General features: G+C 47.5%; 3 protein-coding genes across 3 annotated transcripts; 2 read left to right on the top strand and 1 right to left on the bottom strand.

Moving 5' to 3' along the window:
* Nucleotides 1-2,749: 2,749 nt before the first annotated feature.
* On the top strand, nucleotides 2,750-7,245 carry LOC127316658 (uncharacterized). Its single transcript, XM_051347104.2, has 3 exons — nucleotides 2,750-3,689; nucleotides 4,841-6,143; nucleotides 6,273-7,245. The coding sequence occupies exons 1-3, from the start codon at nucleotides 3,612-3,614 to the stop codon at nucleotides 6,743-6,745; spliced, it is 1,854 nt and encodes a 617-aa protein (XP_051203064.1). The 5' UTR covers nucleotides 2,750-3,611; the 3' UTR covers nucleotides 6,746-7,245.
* Nucleotides 7,246-8,023: 778 nt separating this feature from the next.
* LOC139833639 (uncharacterized) lies at nucleotides 8,024-15,432 on the bottom strand. The gene is made up of 5 exons (XM_071823969.1): nucleotides 15,259-15,432; nucleotides 15,037-15,177; nucleotides 12,243-14,630; nucleotides 11,457-11,834; nucleotides 8,024-8,086 (listed from the first exon to the last, which is right to left on the bottom strand). The coding sequence occupies exons 1-5, from the start codon at nucleotides 15,430-15,432 to the stop codon at nucleotides 8,024-8,026; spliced, it is 3,144 nt and encodes a 1,047-aa protein (XP_071680070.1).
* Nucleotides 15,433-15,854: 422 nt separating this feature from the next.
* Nucleotides 15,855-19,810, top strand: LOC127312815 (probable glucan endo-1,3-beta-glucosidase A6). The gene is made up of 5 exons (XM_051343370.1): nucleotides 15,855-15,949; nucleotides 16,058-17,440; nucleotides 18,118-18,414; nucleotides 18,514-18,807; nucleotides 19,537-19,810. The coding sequence occupies exons 1-5, from the start codon at nucleotides 15,883-15,885 to the stop codon at nucleotides 19,572-19,574; spliced, it is 2,079 nt and encodes a 692-aa protein (XP_051199330.1). The 5' UTR covers nucleotides 15,855-15,882; the 3' UTR covers nucleotides 19,575-19,810.
* Nucleotides 19,811-20,856: the final 1,046 nt, after the last annotated feature.

The raw sequence follows: 20,856 nt of genomic DNA, 5'->3' as shown, positions 1-20,856 counted from the left end.
AAAATCCAGATGGACGCGTTGGGTTCCCTTTCACAAGTTGGAAGTTGATTTGATAAGACCTCTATGGCATGAGTCAAGTTGCCCCAAGCTATACCGCGTTCGAGTCCGGGACTAGAGCTTCAAGTAAGTTTGTTATTTTTTCCCAAGAGCAATTAGCTGGTCCCGATCTATCAAGGGTACGAGGCACATTACTCTATCACCCATATGTCATTAGAAAAGCACATATGATGTGGACCTAAAGTAATTCTAGGTTTGCAGCTTCACCTTATATACATGTCGGCTTCGACCGAGCTTATGACTTAGAGTCTCGACGCAAGTTTGTGCCCCCCTAGACACTCGAGGGCTACTAACGTGGGCATACCCTATTGGGCACCCACTGTTACCATACCCGGTGCAGTCCAGCTGGAGGCCCACGAGGCCCAATAAGCATTAGTGATTGCTAACGGAATTGAAGTCTAGGAACCTAGCGTGCGGGACAACGACAAGCCCCAGTCAAGGAATCTTTGAGTCATTTTTCTACCGTGTAACCGAACTGAATGGGGCACCTGAGAGCTAGCCTCCTTTATAAAGGGTTAGGAGGGGCCATCGGGGAGGACAAGAACCACACAATCTGAAACCCTAGATACGGTACACCCACAAAGCAATCTACATCGCCATAGCCATCAAGGCACCCCTATAATCTCTCTATTAATCAAGAACAGACAAGCAACACATAGGTTTTTTCCTCCGGGGTCCTAAAGTTGGGTAAGCCGTGTTCCCTCCACCAACGCACTCTCTTTCCTAAAACCCAAGCCCATCATCCATGGGCATTGTTGTGGTACCCCATGTCATCGTGTCCTTCTGACTGTGTTGATCCTAACTGACTTGCTTGGCATCAAGCCGTACTAGATATAGCTTGTATTTATTTGAACTTGTTATTAAATTTAAAAAAATCTACATTTCATTCTCAACAGAAAAGTACTTGAGTTGGTGTCACTTATCTCTCCCTTTGAGAGTCTAATTACAACTGGGTCTGCATTTCCCAAATGAGTTTCACCAAGAGCATGTACACGAGCATTGCTGCCGTAAATATGAACTGAACGTGAAGTAATGTTGATTCTAGTTTTGCGTGTTGTTTGAATCCTCTTGTAAACATGAATGAATTAATAGAATTGTGCAACTGAATCATATTTGTATAAGTAGTAATATGAATATAGGATTCATGATATTCATCTTCATGGCTAGTATTTCCTATGACCCATCTGCCACTCTAGTGCATCATGCTTGAATGACGATTTCTCTCCCCTCAGTTGCCTAGCATTCTCTCGACCAACCTGCATTTGATGCCATGGTGCTTCAAGCTTGTGTGCAAGTGTAAAAATCATGTAGTGTACTCATGCCTTCCGGAATGGTAGTTGCTTAGCGCAATATCATAGGTATATCATAGGTAAAATACTGATGTGGCGCCATATTTAACAATGAAATATACCGATGTTATATTTTAGCTAACATACAACATTTGCACACGATTATGGGCAAACAATTGGATCATAACATGCTAAGGTACAATGCATTAGAGAAGGCCATTGCATCTGAAGGGCCTAACTAGAGAAAATTATAAAGTTTCACCACAATTGGGGCTAGGGTTTAAAAAAACATAGGTCTGCCATAAACTTGAAACAAACTGCACAGGCAGATTTGTTAAGCCACACTAACCAAGATGACATGGAAAATGATAACAACCAAAGGAGAGGACCACCTATCACCTTCCTCTCAGAGTGTGCAATGCCATGAAGCTCCCCGCCAGCATTATTGACCCCCCAACTAACCGTCAAGGGACACCTCATGCTCACCACCCAGGAGGTGGGCCACCTCCATCCTCCTTCATGCTCCCCTACCTATCGCACCTACAGTCGGACCATAGCTCGTCCATCACCGATGCCATCCACCTCAACCTTGTTTGAATTTTTCTCCGCTAGGCCGCCGACCTCCAGTCTCTCCACCACGTCGCGGAATTGCGGCGGTGGAGCTCGTCCGTGAGCAGAGGCTTACTCCAGGAACCTTGGGAAATAGGCGAGGAGATATCCTATTGGGGCTACGGAAGAGCACCGATTTCGCTATCCCGGTGTGATAGAGGTCATGTCTACGATGGGGCCGCGTCTGTCGCATCATGCCGCACAACAGCCCTCCGCTACTAAGACTTTGGACGTGCCGTCCTCGTCGATACGGAGAAGCTTCCCCGTCTTTGTCGGGGTGACGCTCCTGACCTCATGCGAGTTGATGGTGAGGCATGGGAGGTGGGCCTGGGCTCTGGGATGCTCCTAGGGCTATCAACATGGGACAACGACTCTCGGGAGGTAGGATGTATTTTTTATGTACACCGGAAAATTTAAAAGAAGATCAATAGAACGGTCTAGAACCACGGTTCATTACACTGGGCCTCGTATTTTGATGGAATGACTATAGAACGGTCTAGAACCACGGTTCATTACACTCATGACACGTCATTCTGATATTGGACCGCACCCATCAAAAACACAGATTGTGTGGCTTAACAAATGGACAATGAGATTTGTTACATTTTTATGGTTGGTCTTTAGTTTTTAAAACCCTAACGTAAAGTAATATTTTTTTAACCAAATGTTTTAAAAATCCTAACTAATTGTGATGATTTTTTAAAAAATTCTCGCCTCATTAGATGACTCAGTGATCGGGTACACTGAACACTCGCTGGCCAAGGACACCTGTCGCCACCAATGGCTTCCGTAGGCAACCGGAAGTAGACCTACCCTGCCGCTTTGGGGATCTCCGGTGCGGCGAAGCAAAGTTTAAGAGGAAGACGGAACCATCCTACCCTCCATCCCTTCCTCCTCCTCGTCGCAAAATCTCCGCACGTGTTAGGAGCCAACCACGACTCCTCCCGGCTCCCGCGGGCGGCGGCTGGCAGGGACCCGTCTCCGATTCGCTCGGGTTGAGGGCCCCGCCGGCGGGATCCCGCCGCTGTTCGCCCTCGATTGCTTCCAGGAGCTGCGGCTTCCGGGGCCGAATCGGGAATTCCCGACCCGAGATCGGGAGGAATCGCTGAGAGCCGCCGTGGAGGCACCGGCAGCTTCTCCGGCGGTGCTCTGGGTGGCTGGGTCGTGTCGCGTTCCGCGTTGATGCGCGGCGCCGCTGCTGCGACGTGCGTCGAGACTGCCGCTTCAGAACGCGGAGCCGGCCCCGGGCTGCCCTTCCACTTGCTGTGGCTGTGGTTGGGGATTGGTGGTGGGGAGTGAGCAGATGGAAGAGGGCTGCAGTTTGCTTTTCTTGCAACCACTTGGATTTCGCTCCAGTTAGAGAGTAGGGCAGTCTGGTCTTGCTTGCCGATCAGGGATTACGGTGGCCTGATCATACTCGCCGCCAAAGCACTTCTTTGGTGATTTTGTGGGGAGCTGTTGAGTCGTTGCAAGCAGAAGCAGAAGCATAAGCAGGAGTTGGTTTGACACTTTGACTGAGGACTTAGTCTGTGTGTCAGTGTGTGGTGGCCTGAGCCGTAGAACCGTGGTGATCCTTGCTCTTGCTAAGCTGCTGGAGCTGGATATGGTGCATGAGAAAGAATCTGGATACTTGTTTGTTGAGCTTTGCGTGACACGATGTCTCGGTGCTTCCCATTCCCGCCTCCGGGGTACGAGGCGAAGCGCAGGAGTGAGGACAAGGATCTGCTAAAGAAGGTTCATGTTTTTACCTTTGAAATCACTTGCCAAAGTAGACTGCCCTTTATGCTTCACAAAACTAGGTAGTGTTAGACTAACTATACAGTGGTTTATAGGGTGAGCATGACTGAATGAAAAAGCACTCGTCTTGCTCTCTATTAGTTCAAATACCCCGAATCACCTTCATCTGTTGCAAACAGAGGGAGCTTGTTAGGAGGCTCGTTTTGGAAATATTGCCTGGATCTAGCATAAGTTACAGCTACAATATTTAAATTATTCTCTTGTTATTTGCTCACAAGAAAGGTGCCCGTAAATTTGTATTCACTGCAGCAACTTATTTATGTACCAAATGTCCGAGATTTAGCTAATATAGTCTTCCTTTTGATGTCACCGAACATACAAGAGGAAAATACTATTCCTACATTTCCCTTATGTAATCTAGTTTCAGATGGATAGTTGTTTTTAAAAGCAACACTATTAGCTGCCTTAGAAGGACAAGCTGTCTTCATGATAGTTTATGTGCTTCAGCTGTGCTGGATCAATTAGAAATGGTCACTAAGTAATCGTTCTAGTTTATACCCTGATCTTCAAAAGATCTATATGTTTAGGTTTCATGTTACCTTTGCTGAAATTTCTTTAGCCTCTGTTGATAAGAAAACTGCTAGCTCGCTGATATGGCAAGACTTGGGTATCATTTATTACTATCTGATAAGGATTTCACTAACTATTACTGCAATAATATTACTTCTGTAGTTGTTTTTTATGTATGTTTCTTATTACCTAGTTGAACTTACCTAGAGTACATGGTTATAAAGGTAAACTTTTCCACTGAAAATGTTATGGACTTGCTTGTGATCTGCCTCGAGAGTTCTTTGTCTGCACTCTCCAACTAAAATCCTGAATTAGATTAACTTGAGATACCCTGAACCATGAAGCCTGGTGTAACATATATGGGGTATGGCCTGATTTTTGTTAGGAAACATTTCATGATTATCTGTGCCTGCAATATGATTGTGTTTGTTCAAAACCGCAATACAGTCTTGTAAGATATTCTTATGATAGGCACTGAATATCTTTATTTTTACTTGTTTACTTGTATTAATATTCAGACTGTGGCACCATTCCTGTATTAACTGTTACTAATAATGAATTGGTGGCACTATTTTCAGGAAAAGCAAAAGACGAAGACGCGCAAAAAGGAAAGGAAAGATGGGGGAAAGAGAGAAAGAAAAGAGAGGAGTCGAGATCATAGGAAAGATAAGCGCAAGAATAAACACAAAAGAGAGAAGCACGAAGATAGGACAAAGAAAAAAGGAAGAGGTGAAGAGAGAAGACAAGTTTTGGAACAGGGAACTCAGAAGAATGGCGATCTTGACAATAGAAGACCCAAACAAATAGTTTATAATGAAGCAGTGAAAGATAGCAAGCAGACAGATGAGTTGACTAGCCAAATCACGGTCCAAGAAGGTCATGCAAACAGCACTGGCAGTAGTACTGGAAAGTTGCTTCCTCGAAGCATTCAGTCCTTTGGTGTTGTAGGTTCTAAAGTGATGGAAAGAACTTCTATCAGTAGAGCAAATGAGAAATCTTGGCAAATTGGTCAGCACAACCATGCCAGTGAAAATGGGAAGGATAAAACTAGAGTGATGAACTATAGGAGCCTTCAAGGTGGGCCGGCTGAAAAATATTCCACTGGAATACATGGTAGTAATGGAGTAGGCCTGCAACGGGAGAGCTCTAAAGGTGTATTTGCTACTACTGCAGCCATTCAACAGAAGCGCAGAATTACGCCAAGCACAAATGCTGCACAGAGAACTGAACAAGTTGACCAACACTCTGTTAGTTCTTCTCATTCTGCATATGGAAAAAGTAACATCGTGACCACCATGACTGAGAAGAAGAATGGGAGTGTTAACAATTTTCATTCCAGGATGGATAAGGAGTTAGTAGGAGGCAAAAAGGTAGCAGTTCAAGGGAACGCAAAGATTAAAGAGGAAAAAGCTAATCATCAGAAGGTTGTTAAAGATGGAGATACAGGTCACGATGTAAATCACAAGGCTGTAAATCACAAGGCTATTAAAGACAGAGACAGAGATCACAATGTAATGAACAGAAAGGCCAAAGACAGAAAAAATGGAGCAGTTCAAAGTAATGCAAAGATTAAAGAGGAAAAAACCAACCATCAGAAGAGTGTTAAAGATGGAGATAGAGATCACGATGTGAATCACAAGGCTGTTAAAGATACAGATAGAGATCACAATGTAAAGAAAAGAAAGGCCAAAGACGGAAATGAAGGCAAAGTCAGGGAGAAAAGAAGTGTTGGACATGAGCAGAAGCGCAAAGAGCTTGATGGACATGGGATAAGGAAGAACTATATTCATGAAATGGACTCGGCTCATCTTAATGGGAACAAGTTCATTTCTGACGATGTAAAGAACAGGGAAGACTTAAACACAAACAATTCTCTACATGGTGAGTTTCTTTACTTATTGAAGTGGGCTCAGTTTTATGTGTGCTTATTCCATGGAAGCATAAGCTTAGTTTAGGTCTTCTAGCTATGGTTTTGATTGTATTTTAGTCTCACTTGCTTATTGTTGGCAGAGCATGGTATGCGGATGAGTAAGATGCCAAGGACATCTCCTGCCAATCATCTTCATGTAAATGGGAAAACGCTGAAGCATTCTCAGGGAACTGCACCTTGTTCTTCCACATTATCAGCTGGCACAACTCCTTGTGAGGCAGACATGCTTCAAGATATCAAGGAATGCTACAATGATGGCACCACCGGATCTCGCTATCTGGAGAAACACCAATCTTTAGTTTCTTCAGCCAGCTATGACAGTAGTGAAGTCTATCTCACACCACCTCACCCTGATACCAAGTATCTGAGCCAAATGTACTCCATACCAGCAGCTGATGACTGGTCGGAGTACATTGATCAAGACTGGCTGTTTTCTGGGGACCTTGTTCACCGGAAATCAACGGTGGCGACAGAACCACTCCAAGTTTGGGCTGAAGCACAGCCGATGGATTCTGCTGATGTAGTTGCCATGCCTTATATCGTTCCGTTCTGATGTGGACTCCATTGTAGGCATGGGCAAATGACTTCCAGAGTTTGGGCTATGATCTGAAAGCGTGGAAGACGGATTCGCCTGTTCCCATTTGCCTTCTACTGAGCTGCACAAAGTGTACCAGGTTGTTCTGCCCCTTCTCTAGAATCCTTTTTCGTGAGATTCCTGGCCACTTACTGTTTGTCGAATGAAGACTGAGCATCGCATGTGCCATATCAACACCGTCAGTGCTCCCCACTGGTTGATGGTTTTCTTATCTATCAGGTAGTGCTGCATCTCTTTCGGATCATGTATATCAAGTGATTGAGCATCAAGTGTTGCTCCTGCTGAATTGCCACAGGATTTTTAAACTGTATTCTGTGAATTGTGTTCAGGAAGAATGTATATAGAGGAAGAAAATTTATACGGGTCATCTCATTTCTACCAGTTGTCATTGTTACTACATACAGTTGACTGTTAACCCTTATGCATACCTAATACTACTTTATGAACGTTGTAAGATAGCATGTTATTTTACTTGTTTATAAGAGCAAACTGAACTTACTCACGTTCTTGAAGGTTACAATAATCTTCGCTTTTTTTTAGAGTCCGCCTTTATTAATAGGGAAAATTTGCTACAGGACACCGTTATTTCTGGCATTTGCCAAAACACACGGCCTGATTGTGTCTTTGCTGGATACCATTCAATTTTGTGTCACATTTGCTAGAACACACCATCTATCCAAAACAGAAAACTTTGCATTTTTTCTTCAAAACTAGTCATAGCATGGTCACCCAGTCAAGTCAAAAGTGCAAAACTTTCCATTTTTACACAGGTGGTGTGTTTTGCCAAATATGCCTTAAAATTGTAATGATACCCAACAAAGACCTAATCAGACCGTGAAAATAACGATATCCTGTAGTAATTTTTCCCTTATTAATAATCAATAACCATCGAAATACAAAAATTCTCGGAGCTAAAAGCCAGACTTGGCGGCCAGGTTAATCTAAAACTACACTTCTCGCTATGCGATGAGCTTACTTATTCGAGTTCCGTCGTCGGCATAGACTCCCAGAGTTCCTTGCTCTAGACTTTGGATCGCGTTTGCGCAGTACCGGGCGTTGGTATCATATCTAGCGCTATTGTGTCTCCGCTTCGGTTTTTCCTCGGAAGACCACCGCTGAGGCTCCTGCAAACATGCCACCATCACTCATCGCCACCACCGCCACCGCATCCCGGCCGGTGCTCTTGCTCACAGCCGAGTCAACATTTATCTTGATCATGCCTTGTGGTGGCGGGATTCAAACCGGCTCGTCCCGAACAACAGTTGCTGCCAGTTTCTTCTTACCATTGTCGTAGGTCAGCTACAGATCATTGATAAAGGTCTGAACAAAACTGAACGTTGACAACGGGCTTTGGTAGTGTTGCTCATGGATCGTTTTCCTTCTTGCATACGAAATCGACCACAGAGTCACAAAAACCATGGTCTGGTCATCAAGTTTTAGTGTCTCCATCAGGTTCGCAAGCCACAACCTTGCATATGTTTAGTTATGTTATTTTCGACCAACGCCCAGACGCACCTGGACATGGTGCAATCTAAAAGCGCGTGTTGCCATGAATCCACTGCTCCGCATTGCTGGAAACGATCATCATCCTCCATTCTCCGATGATTTCTGATATCATTGGTTGGCAACGATTGCTTGGCGAGACGCCACAAGAACATCTTCACTTTAGAAGGTACTTTAGAACGCCACAGCTGCTTGGCACCTGCTCGTCCCTCTAGCCAGGCCTCTCTCCTCTCCCCTGTGAAAACCAGCATACAATAAGCTGGCCTCAGAGAAAAAACCTCTGCGATCGTAGTGTCACGCCCAGATGTCCAATGACTGTCTGCCGCTCAAAGGAATCTGCAAGATAATCTCAACGTCCATCGGTATTAGGTATTGACGGAGCTTTTCTTCATTCCAGGCGGTGTGCCAATGAAAGCTGAAACGGTCAATGGCGGTTCCCTGGCGAGGCACGCCATAGGATGAAGTCCACCATCACGAGGAATCCAATTGTCATTCCAAGGATCAATAGTCTCGCCTGTTCCGGCTCTACAGATCAAACACCGCTTCAGGACTTGTACTCCCGCGTGGGTTTCCCTCCATACTTGCGAGGGTGAGGAACCAACGGTCTCTCCAAGCATCTCCCCTTCTAGAAAATACACGGCTTTCAAAACCCTAGCGTTGAGAGACTCAAGGTCTTGCAACATACGCCATCCCTGGCGGGCCAGAAAATCTAGGTTAAAGATCTCAATGTCTTTGAACCCCAGCCCTCCCATTTGTTTTCGTTTGCACATATCCTTCCGAGAAACCCAACACGTTTTCCTTTCTCCATCACAGCTGCCCCACAAGAGTTTCCTAAGCATCGAGTTGATCTATTCACATAGTCCTCTTGGTAGTTTAAAGCACGCCATAGAGAAGATTGGTATGGCTTGGGCAATAGATTTGATGTAAATATCCTTGCCCCCGAGGACAAAAGCCTTCCGTGTATCCTTTTCCAGATTCCGTCGTTCAAATATTTAAAGGCTCCACTCCTTGATCGCCCCACATCCGAGGGTGTTCCCAAATATTTCTCATTCAAAGTTTCACTATGAACATCTAGTGCTGCTTTGACTCCTTCTTTAATCTCATTCGGGCATCTCTTGCTAAAGAAAAAAGAAGATTTCTCCCGATTAATCCTTTGGCCTGACGCTAAACAATATTTATCCAATAGGAATTAGACCTTTTCCGCACTCTTAGTGTCCGCCTTGAATATCAACAGGCTGTCATCCGCAAATGTGGCTGATCACCGAGGCCGACCATTCCACCTTTAAACCATTCGAGCTCTGATTTTTTTTTTTTTTTGAGGGAAAAACAGCCGTCACTTTATTAAACAGAAATTTTCATAGGGATACAAAAGCAGTCTGGGGTTTGAGCCAGCCAGATGTGACGACCAAAGTCTCGTGAGGTAGATGATCTAGCAAGACCATGTGCCTCAGTATTTGATGATCTTCGCTCGTGAACGAAAGACACATGAGCGAAGCTAGCAACTCTGGACTTAACCTCCTTCATAATGCTACTGAAGTGTCCCATATAATTGTCATCCAGGCTGTTTATTATCTCCAAGCAGTCCGTTGCGATTCTCAGCCGCGTGACTTGGAGATCAGCTGCCAAAGCTAGAGCCTCACGACAGGCAATCGCTTCCAGCGTCGCAGGGTCGGCAATACCCTTCACCACCATCACCGATGCTCCCAGGAGATCACCATTGGCCGCACGACACACAGCCGCCCCCGCTCCTGCAATGCTAGCCTTCCGCAGAGCCGCATCAACATTTATCTTGACATAATCTGCCGGTGGTGCGATCCATCTCCTCACCGGCTGAAAGGGGGCCGGTGATCTAGCCTTCTTCTTGCTTGCCGAAACATGTTCCAGATCTCGTAAGAAAGCTTCCACGAAAGCATGGGTGGAAAGCGGGCTTTGAAAAACCCCTTGATGAATTGCTTTGCGTCGGGCAAACCAAATCGCCCATAGCGTGACAAAGCAGCGAATCAGGTCCTCGTGTTTTAGTGAATTGATCAACGAGAAAATCCATTGTTTTGCATCCGGTTCAGCCGTGCCCATCATATGTTCTGTGATTTCTTCCGGTGCAAGAGCCCATACACATCTACTCATCGTGCACTCAAGAAGCGAGTGGTGCCACGAGTCCTCAGCTCCACAAAGTGAACATGAACAATCTGGTGCCATGTTTCGATGATGTCGGACGTCACCAGTGGGAATGGATTGCTTGGCCAGCCTCCAAAGAAAGACCCTAACTTTTGATGGTACTTGTACCTTCCAAAGAGCTGACCAATTCTTTTCCTCCTTTTTGTGTGTGAGCTGGTCGCCGTGCCGTCAAGCCATGCCTCACGTCGCCACTTCGAATTCACAACCATACGGTAAGCTGAGCGAACAGAGAAAACTCCAGTTCGTTCATGATGCCAAGCCCAAAAATTATCAAAGCGTGTCGTACTGATCGGGATGGCATGTATTGCTTCAACATCCATGGGCAAGAACCATTCGTCTAGCCTCTGGCTGTTCCAAGTTGCAGTAGTCGAGTCAATGAAGGCCGCTACTGTCATTGGAGGGTTTTCTTTGCGACATGCAATTGGCCTTAGGGAAGATTCACGTGGCAACCAATTGTCATTCCAAGCATGTGTCTTTTCACCTGTTCCGATCCTTTTTATGAGGCCCTGAACAAGTATCTCACGACCATCGATAATCGAACGCCAAATCTGAGATGGGTGTGACCCCAACCGTGCATCAAGAAACCCGCAATCTGGAAAATAAATTGCCTTGAGAATCCTGGCACTTAAAGTTTCTGGGTTTTGTAGAATCCGAGCTAGCAAAGCCAGATTAAAAATTTCAATATCTCTAAAACCCAAACCTCCTGCATATTTGGGTGTGGTCATTTCTTTCCATGCCACCCAACAAGTTCTCCTCTTCCCATCACGGCATCCCCACCAAAAATTACCATTCGAGCTCTGATTTTTTTTTTTTTTTTTTTTTTTGAGAACTCATCCTACCTCTTTATTCAAACTGTCATAAGGCAGGGAATACAAACGCCAACCGGCGGCGACGAAAGCCAAACGTAACGACCCACTGGCCATCCTAACACAAGCTTACCCAGATCATGGGGCTCCTTATTCGACAACCTATTCTCATGCACAAAACTAACCTCCTCTAGATCGCGAGAAGTCCTCTTGATCTCCTGAAGTATCTGGGAGTAGCTACCCCAGTTCTCCTCCTTAAGTGCGTTGATCACCGACAGACAATCACTTGCCAGCCGTACCTTCGTGAGAAGAAGATCCTGCGCCAGGTTCAAACCTTCCCTGACTGCAAGTGCTTCCAATACCTCGGGATTAGATATCCCTATGATCAGGACAGCTGATCCGCCTAGGTAGACCCCAGAGGCAGATCGCGCCACCGCTGCAACCACGCCATGCTCGCCGCTCCGAGCCACCCCCGCGTCCACATTGATCTTGGCCCAGTTCCCCGGCGGAGGGATCCATATCGGATGTGAGGGACTCGGAGTCCCTTTCCTCTTTGTCTCTGGCTTCATCACCATAAGCTCGTTTAGGAAACTTTCAATGAAGCTATGAGTGCTCAGAGGGCTTTGATAGATGCCCTCGTAGATCGCCTTCCGTCTTGCGTGCCAAATAGCCCAAGCCGTAACACATAGCCTAGTCATTTGGTCATGCGGTAATGTAGCAATCATGGTAAACAACCAGTCTCTTGCCTTAGGCTCCTGTACTTGTGACATATGCTCTGTCATCATCTCATCAGCCAGAGCCCACACACATCTGGACATAGTACAGTCAAGTAAAGAGTGGCACCAAGAGTCCTCTCCTCCGCAGATCCCACACGTACTCGAGGTCGAGATATGCCGCCTGTGTAGCACATCGGCGGTGGGGAGAGATTGCTTTGCTAAACGCCACAAGAACACCCTCAGTTTGGTGGGTACCTGAATATGCCAGAGCTTAGACCAACACTTCTTCAGCTCCTCGGCATTAGAGCTCGCGGCCCTATTCTCCAGCCAGGCTTCCCTCTTCTCCCTTGTGTTGATCAACATAAGGTAAGCTGACCTCACAGAGAAAATACCCTTCTTCTCGTAGTGCCACGCCCAAAAATCCTCCTGGACCCGTGTACTTATTGGTATGGATTTTATTTCCTGTACATCCATGGGAGTAAAGCACTCATTCAGAAGATCCAAGTTCCATTGCCTCGTCGACTGAACTATGAAATCAGCAACATGGCTGGGTGGATCATTGGTCAGACTGCACACCGGCCTAAGTGCTCCATCTCTCGGTATCCAGTTATCAAACCACGCATGTGTGGTTGCACCAGTACCAATACGGCGAATTAATCCTTGTGCCAAAACTTCCTTTCCCTCCATTATCGATCGCCACACCTTGGAGGGATGTGACCCCAACTCGGCCTTCAGGAAGTCAGTACCAGGGAAATACACTGCCTTCAGAACCCTTGCACTCAACGTATCAGGATTTTTCAGAATTCTCCATCCTTGTCTGGCCAAGAGAGCAAGATTAAAAAGCTCAATGTCCCGAAAGCCTAGTCCTCCCAATGATTTCGGCTTCGTCATCTCTTCCCATGCAACCCAGCATGTCTTCCTCTTCCCATCTTTTGAACCCCACCAGAACTTCCGAATCAGTGAGTCAATGTGTTGGCATAGGCCCTGTGGTAATTTGAAACAGGCCATCGAGTAGATCGGAATAGCTTGGAGGACAGCTTTAATCAACACATCCTTCCCCCCAGCTGATAAGCATTGCTCAATCCATCCCTGGATCCTCTTCCAGATCCGGTCCTTCAAAAATTTAAAGGCACCACTTGTAGATCTTCCTACATTAGAGGGCATCCCCAGGTACTTCTCGCTCAGTGTTTCATTCTGAACATTTAGGATATCCTTCAGCTCCTGCTTTATTGTTACAGGGCACTTCTTGCTAAAGAAAATGGACGACTTGTCCAAATTTATTCGTTGACCAGACGCCCTACAATAAGCATCCAGGGTATCTCTCGCATCCCTTGCGCTATCACCATTTGCATTGATAAACAGCAGGCTATCATCCGCGAAGAGCAGGTGGTTGACTGCCGGGGCAGACGCCGCCACCTTTAATCCTTGTAGGTGCGATGATTCACTTCTGGTTTTTAACAGGCATGACATGCCCTCTGCTGCTAACAAAAACAAGTAAGGCGATATTGGATCCCCCTGCCTTATTCCTCGGGATGGCGTAAACTCATCCAGGCGCTCACCATTAAAAAGAACTGAGAAGGACACCGAAGTAACCAATCTCATCACCATATTTACCCATGCGGTATGGAAACCCAGCTTTAACATAATTGCTCGCAAGTACTCCCACTCCACACGGTCATAAGCTTTCCTCATATCCAGCTTTAGAGCGCAGAATCTATGCTTCTTCGCCTTGTTCCTCTTCATAAAATGCAGGCACTCATAAGCTGTGATGATATTGTCAGTAATCAACCGGCCAGGTACAAAGGCCGATTGCTCATCCGAAATTATTGCTGGCAAAATCTGTTTCAGTCTGTTAGCCAACACCTTTGATGCTATCTTGTAAATCACATTGCACAGACTGATCGGGCGAAACTGTCCCAGCTCTTCTGGCTTAGGTACCTTGGGTATGAGGACAATGAAGGTTTTATTAAAAGCCGCTGGATCATCTTCCCCTCTTAACACTCTTAGGACTATTTCTGTGACTTCACCACCACACAAACCCCAATGACGCTGAAAGAAATGGGCAGGGAGTCCATCTGGTCCAGGCGCTTTGGTAGGGAACATTTGAAAAAGAGCCTCCTTCACTTCTCTGTTTGAGATTGCCGCAATGAGTCCTTCGTTCATTCCTTCTGTAACACGTACAGGGACACTGTCTAGCACCGCCTCCATATCTTCCGTTCCTTCCGACCTATACAGGTCCTTATAGAACGTATTGGTAGCACTAGCCATAAGGCTTGGATTATCTGTCATCTCCCCGTTAGTCTGGCGGAGTCTCTCGATTTTGTTCTTCCGTTTCCTCTGACTGGCTCTTAAATGGAAGAACCGCGTATTCTTGTCGCCCTCAGCCAGCCATTGAACACGTGAGCGTTGTCGCCACATGATCTCCTCCCGGTGAGCAAGCTCAGTCAACCGCTCAACCGTCTTCAGTTCCGCGTGTGTAGGGCCAACACGCGCCGTATCTTCCCTCATCCTCTTCAGATCCTCTCGCAAAGTGCGAGTTTCATTCCTGACACTTCCAAACGTCGTTGATCCCCAGCTCCTGAGAGAACTGGTTACTGCCTCAATCTTGGTTTGGAGCTCAGTCAGATTCCTTGCCTTCCCCTCCTGGTTCCAAATATTGTGAAGCATCGGTTCAAAATCTCCTTCGCGTTCCCACATCACTTCATAGCGGAAAATCCGCTCACTCCCTCGACGTAGCTGAGGAGCTTCCCTCCACGATAATAATATGGGACAATGATCAGAGGATGCCGCTGTAAGGTGGCGCAAGGATGCACCAGGAAACTGCTCACACCACTCTGCAGTTGCTAGGGCCCTGTCCAGCCGGACCCGACAGTAGGTGCCCCCAGCGACCTTCTTTTCAAAGGTCCAATTAAGCCCCTCGTAACCCAGGTCCTTCAGGCCGCATACATCCACTGCCTCTCGGAACCCCGCTATTTGAGCATGACTCCTTTCTTGCACACCCACATGTTCATGACCGATGCAAGACTTCATTAAAATCCCCTAGGCAAACCCAGGGTAAAGGTGAGGACGCGCGGATGAACTTGAGCATATCCCATGTTTTGAAGCGTTCGCTCGTTTGAGCCTCGCCGTATACTCCTGTGAGCCGCCACGGATCCTTGCCTACTTCCTTCACAATAACATCAATATGGTACTGCGAATACGGTAAAACCTCTATAGATATATTATTATTCCAAAAAAGAGCCAGACCGCCACTGCGTCCTGAGCTACTTACAGCAAAACAACGATCAAAACCTATAGAGCGAGCTAAACTTTCCACGTGCGCCTTCTGAAGCTGAGTTTCCAAAACAAACAGCACCGTGGGGGCGTGGATCTTCGCTAGGTCGCGAATCTCCTTTACTGTCGCAGCTCCGCCCATGCCACGACAGTTGAAGCTCATCGCACTCATTGCTCCCGGCGGTCCTCCGCGGAGGCCGCCTCAGTTTCCATTCTTCCTTCACCTTGCACAGCCGGCACCGCCGCTCCCTTAACAACCGCTTTATGTCGCTTTTTCTTCTCACTAGGGGGAACATAAGCATTCGAGCTCTGATGATAATCTTTGCTTACGGGGCTTAATAATGGAAGGGTCATAAGGACATGTATGCGGAATGAGCCCACTGGGCCGTGTCAGGATCTCGAAACTTGCTTTGAGGGTTTACAGATGCATCTCTCCCGCTCAACTGGAAAAACGTAGCTGCATTTTCCTCCAGATAATTTTCGATGATTATCAAACCCAACCTCCTCCTAAACATCCTCTTTCCATAACAGAACAGTCAGCACTCTCCTCTTTATAAACACTCAACTCAACACACTCTCCGCAGATCAGAATCAACGCGCATTCAACAAAACGCCCGCAGAAATGGGGGCGCCCTCCTCCTTCCTCTGCGCCCTCCTCCTCCTCGCCGCCTTCGCCTGCCACTTCAATGGTGATCTCATCGCGCTCAGTCTCCTTGCATCAAGGCTAATGGCATCTTTATTCGCTAGCCACCGTGTCAATCAAACTAACTGTTTTCGATCTGTTTGCATGCATGCAGAGTCGCACGGGCGGCGGCATCACTCCCGCAGCCACGGCCACGACCACGACCACGTCCACGGCCTGGGCGTCAACTACGGCACCCTCGGCGATAACCTCCCCACGGCGGCGCATTCCGTCAAACTCCTCCGCTCGGCGAAGGCGGGCGCCGTCAAGATCTATGACGCCAACCAGGACATCCTCCACGCGCTGGCCGGCACGGGCATCCCGGTCTCCGTCATGGTGCCCAACGAGATCATCCCCAACATCGCCGCGTCCCGCCGGAACGCGCGCAGGTGGGTGGCCAAGAACCTCTCTCGGCACCCCCGGGTCAAGATCATATACCTCCTCGTCGGCAACGAGCTTCTCTCCAACCAGGCCATCGCGGGATCCACGTGGGGCAAGATCGTCCCCGCGATGAAGAACCTCCGCCGCGCCCTCCACTCCTACAAGCTCGGCCACGTCAAGCTCGGCACCCCGCTCGCCATGAGCGCACTGTCGGCGTCCTTCCCGCCGTCCGCCGGCGAGTTCCGCGAGGACATCGCCCAATCGGTCATGAAGCCACTGCTCCAGTTCCTCAGCGACACCCGCTCCTACTTCTTCATCGACGTGTACCCGTACTTCGCGTGGGTGGGCAACCAGAAGGACATCCTGCTCGACTACGCGCTCTTCCAGAGCCACACCACCGACAACGTCGTCGATCCGGGCTCAAAGCTCATCTACACCAACCTGCTCGACCAAATGCTCGACGCCACCATCGCCGCCATGGCCAAGCTCGGTTACCCCGACGTGCCGCTGGCCATCTCGGAGACCGGCTGGCCCAGCGGAGGAGGTGACGGCGCCAATATAGTCAACGCCGAAACCTACAACCGCCACCTCGCCACGCGGATGTCCCATACACCCGGCACGCCAGCGCGCCCGGATACCTCGATGCCCGTGTTCGTCTTCTCCCTGTACAACGAGGACCTGAAGCCCGGGGCGGGCACGGAACGGCATTGGGGGATGTTCTACCCGAACGGGACATCGGTGTACGACGTCGACCTCACCGGCAAGCACTACTACGCGCCGCCGCCGCCGGGGCCTGAACCGGTGCCTGTACCGCCGCCGGGGCCGGTGCCACCTCCAGGGCCGCCGGACAACAACCCGACCGACGAGGGCGTGTGGTGCGTGCTGGCGACCGGCAAGCCCGTGAACGAGACGGCAGTGCAGATCGCCCTGAACTACGCGTGCGAGCAGGGCGGGGCGGCAACGTGCGCCGCCATACAGCAAGGCGGCGCGTGCTTCGAGCCCAACACCCTGGACGCGCACGCCAGCTATGCGTTCAATTCCTATTGGCAGAAGTTTAAGAAGACCGGAGCTACCTGCTCGTTCAATGGCCTCGCGGTGAAGACCACCAAAGATCCAAGTAAGTTCATCATTTAATCATCTCTTATCAATTAGTGCTGGCAAATATTTACAAATATATCTGGTGCTTTCTCTATGTATTGGCTGTGTTCTGACTAACTGATGTGTTATGGTTAGTTCATGAAGTTGTTTAATTACCACTCCATTTTTGTTCAGTAATTGGGTTATCATTACTAGAAACATGACGAAAAATAGGGAAACATAAAATGTGATGGCTTCAATAGGTGGATAAGCTTGTAAGTGGCTGATCTTGCTAAACATTCGATCTCTCATCAGACAAAAGAAAAACATTAGGCATGTTAGACTCTTCATACTAATCTTCAGAATTTTGATTTCATTTCATATCTAAACGTGTACAAGGAACAGTTTGCATAGAAATTTTAGAGTCTATTTGGATCTTGTTATGTGATCACTTGAGGATGGCAGCTAGTGTAACACAGCTGCATCGCTAATTAAGAACGAAATGAGGCCAATGTGGCTGGAAACTCTATATGAATCATGTCCATGTATCAATTTCAAAAAGAGTCTGATAGCTAAGGTTGCCGTGCCATGCATGCATTTGGCACTACTACACTCTTGTGCTTCTTATTGATTGAGACTTGATGTCGTGTTGCTCTCACATGCACCTAGCTTATATATTGTTGGCGTGTCGTTGACCATCGTTTGTTTGGCATGCAGGTTATGGAACATGCAAGTTCCCCACCTCTTCGGACCAGGCCGCCAAGGGCAAGTGGTGCGTGCTGGCGACCAGCAAGCCAGTGAACGAGACGGCCGTTGAGGCTGGCTTGAACTACGCCTGCGGCCAGGGTGGTACGGCCACATGCGCCGCCATCCAGCCTGGCGGTACGTGCTTCGAGCCCAACACCCTTGATGCGCACGCGAGCTACGCGTTCAATTCGTATTGGCAACAGTTCAAGAAGACTGGAGCAACGTGCTCGTTCAATGGCCTTGCAGAGACAACTACAAATGATCCAAGTAAGTTAATTAATTGTCTAGACATTTCTAATTCTAAAGTTGATGTTGTGTTGCTCTCAGATGCACCTAGCTTATATGTTGTTGATGTAACAAACACAGGCCATGGATCATGCAAGTTCCCCACCTCTTCGGATGAGACCGTCAAGGGTGAGTGGTGCGTGCTAGAGATTGGCAGCGGCAACGCGGTGAACGAGACGGCGGTGGAGGCCGGCCTGAACTATGCGTGTGGCAAGGCCACGTGTGCCGCCATCAAGCCTGGCGGTGCGTGCTACGAGCCCAACACCCTCGACTCGCACGCGAGCTATGCGTTCAATTCCTATTGGCAACAATTCAAGAATACTGGAGCCACCTGCTCGTTCAATGGCCTCGCGGTGAAGACCACCAAAGATCCAAGTAAGTTCATCATCTAATCATCTCTCATCAATTAGTGCTGGCAAATCTTCACAAATTTTGTGATTGCTCTACTCAAACTGGCTTGTGGTTGTTAGTTCATAAACTTGTTTAATACACTCCATTTTTGTTGGATGGCTGGGTTATCATTAGTTGCTACCAGAAACATGACGAAAAATGTGGAGAAAACAAACATGCGATGAGTCTAGTAGGTGGCCAGTATGCTTGTGAGTTGCTCGTCTTGCTAAACATTCGGCATCCCATCTAAAGGAAACATTTTAGGCATCTTAGATAATATTGTACATGAATTTTCATTTCATTTCACCTCCAAACGTGTCTGAGCAAAAGTAGTTCTATATGTTCATGCTCTCCGCGCACAACACACACACATTGCCTATTATATCGTATGCCCTGTCCCTGTTTATGATCCCTTTTTCATATTGTATATATACAGGACTTTAAGTTTCGGTCCTATTTTGCCTGCAAAAAATTAGAGCCTATTTTGATGTTGACTTTATGTTATAATTTGATCGCTTGGATGATGGCACCCAATTTAGCAAAGTTGCAAGTCTGCCAGTCTGGTAGCTAAGGTTGTCGGGTCATCCGTGCATATATTCCGATAGGATTGTTGCACAGTACATGGCCATGTTTTTCTGATATATATACTACAAATGTTGTGTTGCTAGCTTATTGTGTTGATGTGTCGTTGACAATCTTGTGTGTGGCTTGCAGGCTATGGATCGTGCACGTACCCCAGCACTCCGAGCTAGTCGCTTAACAGAAGACCGTCAAGAGTACGATCCACGGCCGGAGTAGCAACGCAACTAGGAAGAAGGCCATTGCCGCAATGCCCTTTGTAGTCTGTAGACAGACATTCGATTTATTATTTTCTCCGTCGATTTCTCAGTGGACTGCCAAACATGCATGGCTGTCTACTACGAGTAGATTCATTCAAAGGATTTTCATAGACACTTTTTGAAGATTCTTAGTATTAATTGATTTTTTCTATGGTGTTTTTGTGTGATTGGTACTACGTGTCTGTGAATAGTGCACTGAGTTCGTTTTAGAACGTGAGGCTCTCTTGCCTTTTGCCGGCCGTACCGCGGTAGCAGGAACGCCGGGCACACGTGTGGAACTGGCGGATGTGTTGGTGTCTTGACTGCAGCGAGGATCATCGCAGTTGGCCGTCGCTGGGGGCGACCTTGCATTCCTGTGCCCCAAATATTTTGGTTTCCTTCTCAATTCAGTAGCCCATATGCTGTGGGAAGATCTCTCACAAATTTCCTGGGCACGGGTCACGGCATATTTGGGCCCGACCAAACTTGCAGCTTGTTATGATCCAACTCGAGTAACAACATGAGCAGTCAGCACTAAGTAAGTCGAAAAAGGTAAAAACAAAACAAAAACAGCCAACAGTGGGTATGATTCGAAAGGAATGAAATGATACTATTGTTAAACGTTTTGTTTTCTCGCTTGTAACGTATGGTATGGAGCATGCCGTGCAATCATTGATGGCAGTAATACCTTCAAACAAGGGCTGATCCGACGCATTGGCAAGAAGGATCCACCGACGGCAGTCTCTAACTTCATTAACACCGACTCAGCTAGCTGGAATATTTTGGAAGCTGAATGGCTTTTTCGCACCGATGAACCTAGGTGATCACTGCTAGGTCTGATGATTTTTGGGCATGGCAGTATGAGCCCTCAGGAATTTTCTCTGTACATGCCGCGAGGCATGGCTAGAGGAAACAGCTACCGGGTTGGATAGGAAGGAGAAGCAAAACTGGACGACGCTGTGGAAAACTCAAGTTCCATCCAAAATATGTGTCTTCATTGGGCGCCTCACAAAACACTCTATCCCTACAAGCGACGTAAGGCATCATTGTAATATGGCGCCCGATAGCGCATGCAGCCTGTGCGGAGCGACTGATTCATGGCGCCATTTGCTTCTTGAGTGCACCATGAGGAAATGTATTTGGACATTAGCACCGGAGAGAATTACTGAACATATGATGGCAACATATGAAACCGATGCAAATGTGTGGATTTTTT

Source organism: Lolium perenne, chromosome 7 (genome assembly GCF_019359855.2).
Source record: "Lolium perenne isolate Kyuss_39 chromosome 7, Kyuss_2.0, whole genome shotgun sequence".
NCBI classification, from domain to species: Eukaryota; Viridiplantae; Streptophyta; class Magnoliopsida; order Poales; family Poaceae; genus Lolium; species Lolium perenne.
This window is presented reverse-complemented; position numbering and strand designations above follow the sequence as displayed.

Bases quoted from the DNA above. Each gene is read 5' to 3' on its own strand.
- LOC127316658 (XM_051347104.2), top strand. From the start codon at position 3,612: ATGTCTCGGTGCTTCCCATTCCCGCCTCCGGGGTACGAGGCGAAGCGC. The intron at 3,690-4,840 runs GTTCATGTTTTT...CACTATTTTCAG, and splicing joins ACAAGGATCTGCTAAAGAAG to GAAAAGCAAAAGACGAAGAC. The intron at 6,144-6,272 runs GTGAGTTTCTTT...TATTGTTGGCAG, and splicing joins CACAAACAATTCTCTACATG to AGCATGGTATGCGGATGAGT.
- LOC139833639 (XM_071823969.1), bottom strand. From the start codon at position 15,432: ATGAGTGCGATGAGCTTCAACTGTCGTGGCATGGGCGGAGCTGCGACA. The intron at 15,178-15,258 runs GTAAGTAGCTCA...CCGTATTCGCAG, and splicing joins GTTTTGATCGTTGTTTTGCT to TACCATATTGATGTTATTGT. The intron at 8,087-11,456 runs GTTAGTTTTGTG...AATGATCTGTAG, and splicing joins CTTCTCGCGATCTAGAGGAG to CTGACCTACGACAATGGTAA.
- LOC127312815 (XM_051343370.1), top strand. From the start codon at position 15,883: ATGGGGGCGCCCTCCTCCTTCCTCTGCGCCCTCCTCCTCCTCGCCGCC. The intron at 18,415-18,513 runs GTAAGTTAATTA...TAACAAACACAG, and splicing joins GACAACTACAAATGATCCAA to GCCATGGATCATGCAAGTTC. The intron at 18,808-19,536 runs GTAAGTTCATCA...TGTGGCTTGCAG, and splicing joins GAAGACCACCAAAGATCCAA to GCTATGGATCGTGCACGTAC.